We start from the raw sequence: 7494 nt of genomic DNA, 5'->3' as shown, positions 1-7494 counted from the left end.
TGCTGGGTGTCCCTTTGTAAATCCTGACCCCAAGGGGAGCTGCAAGAGCAGGGGCTGCATCCTCTGGTCTGCCCCCTCCTTCATCAGTGGTACTTGAGAGACACAGATGGAGAATGATGCTACCTGGGAGTTCTCCTCCTCTGTCCCTCTTGTCCAATTTCAATAGCTGGAAATGGGCCCAGAACGAGAACTCACAGGGTGGGACGGCCTCCCCTTATCTTGGAACCCATAGTTCTGCTGTCTTGAGGCCCCAGTCAGCCCATCCTGCCTCCTAACCCCAAATCCCGTCTTTATCAATGTGTGTCATTCATTCATTCAACAAATACTACTGACTGCCAGCTGCGCGCCAGGCCTGTGCTAGTGATCAGGTGGCCAGAGAGGCAGCAAAGCCTCTGACCAGCCCAGCCTGGCCCGTGAGCCAGTATCAGTCCTTGACCCTGGGCCTGCCCACTCAACACTATTCCATCAACAGTCCCAGTAGCCTGATTCTATCAGCTGCCCATTCCTTAGGGACATTGACTCAAAGGATCTAAATCAGCCAGGGTCACCTATAACCTCAGGCCACTGTTTAGGGTGGTCAGTCCTGAGGCCTGTCAGCTAGGCAGTGGCAGTGGGGCTTATTGAAGAGAGGTCCGGGGGCCAGCTGCTCGTGTGGGAGGTTAGGGTGGCTGGATCCCACATGGCCAACTGTGCAGTTCATTTCCGGGCTGGTGGCTTGAGAAACATGCCAGGCGTGTGTGTGTCTGTGCCCTAAATCCCCAAAGGAGGGAGAGGTAGAGAAGGGATTGTGTGTGACCATGCCACATTGGGGGGGTGCTTTCTCACTGTCTCTCTTTCTCTCTCTTTCTCCTCTCTCTGTCTCTCTCTGGCAAGTGCAAGCACCCTCTAGGAAAAAAATAAAGAGAGAGAGAGACATACAGGAAGAGGTGGGATCCCTCCCCCCCACCACCACTGGAGGCTGTCATGCCCTGGCCTGCCCACGGAGCCATGGCTGCCATCCTGGAGCCAGGAGGGAGCCGCCCGAACAGCCCAGCAGCACAGAGGGGTGGCCAGCCAGGAGCAGAACAGACACTGGGCCCTGGTGACATCATCGAGCTGCCAAAGGGCCTGATGTGGCATCTCTCCTCTGGGCTTCTCGTCACGTGAGATCCCACATGTCCTCTTGTTTAAGCCCACTGAGTCAGGTTTCTAGCTGGAAGCTTCTTTATTTTTTTAGTAAGTTTACTTCTTCATTTCCTCCATGACTAAGAGAGACAGAAATAGAGATAAGACAGAGACAGCACTCCCGACAGTCTCGAAGCCACAATCCCCACCCCCAGGCCCAGCCCATCCCGGGTCACGGGCTCGAGCATGCCAATGTGCTCAGTGTCCTTCAGGGGGCCTCCAGATGCAAACTGAACCTTCTTGTGTGGGCCAGCCTCGTGGGGCACTGTGATTTTTGTTGTTTTCAGAGAGATTTTTGCTACAGGGTGCATGTACTTACCAGAGACAGAGACAGGGAGAGAGGGGTAGTGAAAAATCACCCCCTGGGGAGGATAGCCATGCTGCAATCCTTTCTCCTCCTGGGATCTTGAGCACACATGCACACATTCTCAATGTGAGACTCAAGCCCCCAGCCCTGGGACTCGAACTGCAGTCAGTCACATGCGAGTCCAGCGCCTTCACCACCACGCCATGTGCTGGCCCCCGGCACCGTGTTTTACCATCAGACCACGAGCCGGCCTCAGCTGCATCTTCTCAGGAACAGGAACAGGGGGAGATGTGGGCAGCCTGAGACCTGGCCGTCCCCACTCTGAGCCCGAGGGTCCTCCGATACAGACAGGGCTACAATGTGGCTGCCAACTTCGATATTACAGAGGTGTCGCCATAAAACCACAGGAGCACTGGTGGGCACGTCGGAGTCACCAGTCCCTGGTGGTATGTTTTCAATAAATGGACAGTGAGTGTCAGAATCGGAGAGGCTGGGTGGGAAGAGAGGAATGTTTGAACTATTTGTCCTCTTGGTTTCTCTTGGGGGTGACTTCGGGTTTGGATATTCAAAGCAGCGGCAATTTTGTTGACATTTTAAAATGATTGACCATGTGCCAGGCACAGGGCTCAGAGCGCAGTCTACATTCATCGGATCTTACACTCGCACTATTTTGCTCTGCACTTTACATACATGGAGACAGATTCCCCAGGTAAGGCACGTGGTGAGTCAGTGGGGTAACTGGGATTTTTAAAAATTAGCTTTCTTGTCTTTCTTTGTTTTTCTTTCTTCTTTCTTTATGTAAGATTTTTGCCATAGGGTATGAGTACTCACCAGAGAGAGAGGGAAAAGAGGGAGAAGTGAGAAATCATACCCGGGGGGGAAGGTCACACCTTAACCCCTTCTCCTCTTGGGAGTTTGGGCATGCCTGCACACACGCCTGTCATAGTTTTCAGGCCACCAGGTCCAGGACTGGAATCACAGCTGGCCATGTGGGAGTCCAGCACCTTAACCACCACACCACCTGCTGGCCCCCTGGAATTTTAAAAGATGGATGTATATTTGTCAGAAAAGTTGTGACAAAAAAAAATAATTAATAGCAGTTTTATGTTCACAGCAGAACCGAGGGAAATAGGGAGTGCTCCCACCCACACAGCTTCCAACAGGGTCATTGTCCCCCACCACAGTGGGATATAGGACTGGGATTTGAACCCAGAGCCCATAGTTTATAATCCTTATTATGCTGCCTCCCATGAGCCACTGAGCATCAGGAAAACTACACAGAGGCGTGTCACAGGACGGGGAATGTGGGTGGCTCGGGTGCCTGGCCCCATTACTGAGCTAATCACACATGAATGACAGATTGTGGCTCCTTACATGAAAAAGTCAGGCTCCCCAGAGCAGCTCTGAGACAAGGATTCTTATGCAAGCCATTTATTGAAGGACTCTCCCCAGGGAAACCTGGGAGGCCACCAGGAGAACAGGCCAGGTCGTGGGTGAGACTAAGCAGAGAGGAGGCCCCAGGAGGTGTCTGGCCTCAGCACACTCCCAGGGCTCTGGGCTGTCGGAGCACTGAGATGGGCCTACACGGAGCAAGGGGACTGGCCCTTACAGCCTCCTGGTCTATATGCTCCCAGGAGCTGGGGCCCAGGGAGGTTCCTTTAGACACAGGCCCAGACAAAAGGATGTGAGCACTTGGTGGCTGATGCCTGGCTTTGCAGGTGGCGGGGTTGGGGGGACAGACGGGGATGAGGGGGTGCACTCTGGGGCCAGGAGAGAATCTGAAAGAAGCACCAACATCTGCTAGCACCTTGGCTTTTCCCAAGGTCCTGATCCACCCTCAGAGTGACAATGGCAGGTAACAGGGCAGGCTGGGATGCCCTCCCCTAAGGAGTGCTTTAACAACCAACTGGTGCAGGTGGGTGGGTACCGTGACAGGGATGTCAACGATCACGTGGAACTTCCGGCCTTCAGAACGCAGAGAAATGGGCAGGGGCACAGGGACCAATGGGCGGTCAGCATCCCGGTTTCTGACCCTGGCAGCTGGCCCGCCTGAGGTAGCGCCAGCTCTTCTGGTAGGTGCCCAGGTTGCGCTGCAGGCAGAAGGCCATCTCCTTGTCACAGGCGCACAGCTGCTGCTCACACCAGGTCCCGTGGCTGGCTGTGGGGGGAGGAGGAGGGAACTCAGTGTGGGGCTGGCGACCTCTGAAGGCAGATGGCCCCTGCTCAGTCCAGAGCCACCTGTTCCAGCGACTTTGATTCTAGCTGCGTGACCGTGAACACGCACCGCGACGTCCCAGTGTGCCATTTCCCCTGTATTTATTTATTTTTTTAAGATTTGCTATAGGGCCCTTGCACTCACCAGGGAGGAGAGTGAGAGAGGCAGAGAGAGTGAGAGAGAAAGGAAGTGTTCCCCCGGGGAATAGCCACACAGCAATCCCTTCTCCATTCTCCTCTTGGGATTTCGAGCACTCACACACACACACACGCCCAGCGTGCTTTTCAAGCCAACGGGTCTGGGACTCAGACGGCAAGGTAGGCCATGTGAGATCCAGCTGCCTTCACCACCACGCACTGGCTGGTCCCCTCCTTTACTTATTTATTCATCCTTTCACTGGGCAGCTATGGATCACCCACCACGCCGCACGTCCTGTGGGCAGGACTAGCAACAGCATCGCCGGGGAGGCAGGGTGAGAGCCACAGGAGTGAATGAGCAAACCGCTAAGCGCAAGCCGCGTTCCGAGGCTGGGAAGCAATGCCAGAGAGCTGTCAGACCAGAGATCTAAAGGGTCTCCTCTACGTGGAGAAAGCGGGGTCGGGGAGAAGGGGCATTCAGGGCAGATGGAGTTGCCCGTGCAAAGACTCCAGGCAGGAGGGATCCTGAGCAGAACTGCCTTGGGGCTGCAGGAAGCATTACAGGGAGAAGGCAAAGCCCGCAGCACACGATAACGCTGACTCTGCCTGCTGATACCATCACTAAGCTCCCAGCAACCCTGAGGAGCCTTTGTCTTTGCAGCCCTGAGGACCTGCTGTTTCTGCATGCTGGGGACCTGGCACAGAGCCAGGGCCAGCTGGCCTGGGTTCCCACCCTGGTCCGGTCCTGGTTCTGTCCTTTGCAACTGTGTGAACCTGGAAGAGGGTGTCCCTGGTGGTTCCGGTTTCCCTGTCTGTGCTATGGAGATCCTCAGGGTTCTGCTGCCTCTTTGCTGGCTGTCATGAGGAGCAGTAATGTGAAGGTCACAGCAGTCAGCCCGTGTAATTTATCAAGCATGTGTGCTGCGGCAAGCACCCCGAGAGGCTCGTTCTGCCTGTCTCACTTCAAATCCTGCAGTAACTTTATGGGGTAGGTACTGAAAGTCAGAGAGGCTAAGCAATGCTTCCTGACCCCGGAGCTGGGAGGTGGTGGGCCTGGCTTCCAGATCCCAAAGGGCAGACCACCACCACCCCACAGGGCTTCTCCAGAGTCCACGCACATTCCCACCCCTCATCCTCAGCCCGGCTACTGCTGCTAGGCACGCGAGGACACGCAGGCCCTGGCCCACGGAAGGGGCGAGTGCTGGGACTCCCACTCACAGCAGTGGATGTCGCCCTGGGAAAAGCTGTACTTGTAGAGGTCCGAATGGATCCGGCATTTGTGGGCCTTCAGGTAGGCGTAGCAGCAGTCGTGGGCATGGCAGCACCTGAAGGACAGCGCAGGGGTGAGGCAGGCGGTGCACGTGTCTGCCCTGGTCCCTGGCAGACTCGGGTCTCTGGCTGCCCAACCCCAGAGGAGACCCTGTGAGCTCCCACCCCTGGAAGGAGCTGAGGTCTGCAGGGCTCCAGCTTCCTGTGACAGTGCCGGCTAGCACTCACTGAGCACTTCCTGTGTGCCAAGCCCCTGCTTCATCCCTGCGGTCTTTCTTCCTTTTCATGACATCCCACAACGGAGGTGTTTGTATCATTCCCATTTCACAGTTGAGGGGCCTGACTCAGGGAGGCCACTCCACCTGCCCAAGGTCACACAACTCTATGTGGGAGATTGGGGAAGGGTCCTCAGGCCCAGCTGGCTCTCATCCCTCCTCCAGCTGAGCGCCAGGGGGTGTTGAGAAGATCAAATGAGAGAATGGCAAAATGAGGCGGGGCTCTGAGACAGTGCAGGGGCTGTGGGCGGGGCGCCCGAGGTGGGGCTCCAGAGGCGGGGCTTTGAGACAGTGCAGGGGCTGTGGGCGGGGCGCCCGAGGTGGGGCTCCAGAGGCGGGGCTTTGAGACAGTGCAGGGGCTGTGGGTGGGGCGCCTAGACTGGGGAGTGGGAGTGCAAGGGGAATTGGGCCCTCAGAGGCTGGGCGAGCACCTGGAGGCGGGGACTCTGTACTCAGCAGCGTCCTTAGCACACAGCAGAGGCAAGAAGAAATGGTGGGAGAGGAAAGGAGCATTCTGGGATGGGGGGCAGGATAGTGGCGCCACTCGGGGGCCTGAGTAGGGGATTACCAATCTGTGGCATCTTTGGGCTGGCCTCTGCCACCAAGTCCGCAGTGACAGCCGTAGGGCCAGTAGGACAAGATAGGCGTCTTCCCAGTCACTTGCTTGATCATCTTGTTCAGGTTCAGGATCCCACCCTGGGCTGGCGTCACACCTGCCAAGGAGCCAGCGGCAAAAGGAAATGACACCAGGCCACAGGGCAGGCACCTGTGCTGATGACAATAGAATATGACAATTATTATGGCTATTAAGAACACAGCGACTGAGGTAAGCAGGTGGCATGGTGGTTAAGGAGCTCGATTCCTCATGGCAGACGGCTTACTTTTCAAATCCTGGACCTGGTGGCTTGAAAGCCACCCTAGATGCGTGTGAGCGTATGCCTGAAATCCCGAAAGGAGGGGGAGATGGAGAAGGGATTATGGTGTGACCATGCTCCTTGGGGAGCGATTTCTCACTTTCCCTCTCCTTCTCTCACTGTCTCTCTCTGGTGAGCACAGGTGTCCTGTGGCGAATTAAAAAAGAACTAGCTAGATAATTAAATAAAAATGTAGTGACAGCCCCAGCTACGGTGGTGCACAGGTGGTGCTATGGTTTGCAGGGCCTAAGACCTCATGGATGCCTGGCCCACCTAAAGCATGCCGGGCCCGGTTGTGCACACTTGTAATCCCAGCTGACTGAGTGATGGGGCAAGAGGATTGTGGCAAAAATACCTACCTGTCTCTCCCTTTCTCTCTCTCTCCCTCACACACATCTAAAGGGAAAACATATACATTATATATATGTATATGTGTATATATATGTACATATACACACATACATTATGACAGTTATTGAGGTCTACTGGTGTATTATGACTCCACCCCATGAGATAAATACTATTTTCTTTCTTTTCTTTTTTTTTTTTTGTATTTTTTAATTTTACATACAACCATTGTATATCTTTGTGTGATACTTTATTTTTTAAAAGCATGTACACAGTGTGCAATAATTAAATCAGAGATATACACGTATTTATTACCTTCAACAGTGAACATTACTTTATATTGTGCATATTTAATGTTCATTCTACTAGTTACTTGGGGGGGATATATATTGTCAATGACATTTTATTCTTTGCTGAGATGTACCATTCCATAACCTATTCCATTTAGTATTTTCAAAATTAAGTAAGCCTGGGCCAGCAGGTGGTGTGGCAGTTAAGATGCTGGATTCTGACATGGTCAACCACAGTTCTAGTCCTGGACACAATGGCTTGACGATTATGCCAGTCATGTGTGCGTGCGTGCCCAAATTCCCAAGAGGAGAATGGAGAAGGGGTTGCAGCATGGCTGTCCTGTCCCCTCACCCCCACTGGGGGGCTGATTTCTTTCTTTCCCTCTCTCTCTCTCAGCCAAGCACGCATGTCCTACGGCCAAAAAAAAAAGAAAAGAAAAAGAAAAGTAACATTTTCATTTTGAGGTCATTCTGGATGTACAGAGGAGTTGCAAAAATAGTACAGTCCTATGTACCCGTCTAATCTCCTCTAACGCGACCATCTTGTGACTGTGGGACATTTGTTAAAGCAATGT

The 7494-nt window shown here is 53.9% G+C and overlaps 1 protein-coding gene across 2 annotated transcripts in view; it reads right to left on the bottom strand.

Annotated features, from left to right (window-relative positions):
• Positions 1-2886: 2886 nt before the first annotated feature.
• PLA2G2D (phospholipase A2 group IID) overlaps positions 2887-7494 on the bottom strand; it is a 9610-nt gene continuing 5002 nt past the window's right edge. Inside the window, exons 2-4 of one of the 2 annotated variants that reach the window (XM_027770660.1) lie at positions 5936-6138; positions 5042-5148; positions 2887-3629 (exon numbers count right to left, since the gene is read on the bottom strand). In XM_027770660.1, coding sequence (XP_027626461.1) covers positions 3484-3629; positions 5042-5148; positions 5936-6039 — 357 coding nt within the window. In that variant the 5' untranslated portion in view covers positions 6040-6138 and the 3' untranslated portion in view covers positions 2887-3483. The remainder of the gene's footprint in view (positions 3630-5041; positions 5149-5935; positions 6139-7494) is intronic. The other variant, XM_006145198.3, reaches the window with a different exon arrangement.

Source organism: Tupaia chinensis, unplaced genomic scaffold (genome assembly GCF_000334495.1).
Source record: "Tupaia chinensis unplaced genomic scaffold, TupChi_1.0 Scaffold000146_1, whole genome shotgun sequence".
Taxonomy (NCBI): Eukaryota; Metazoa; Chordata; class Mammalia; order Scandentia; family Tupaiidae; genus Tupaia; species Tupaia belangeri.
Note: the sequence above shows the minus strand (reverse complement) of the source record. Positions and strands in the feature narration are given on the sequence as shown.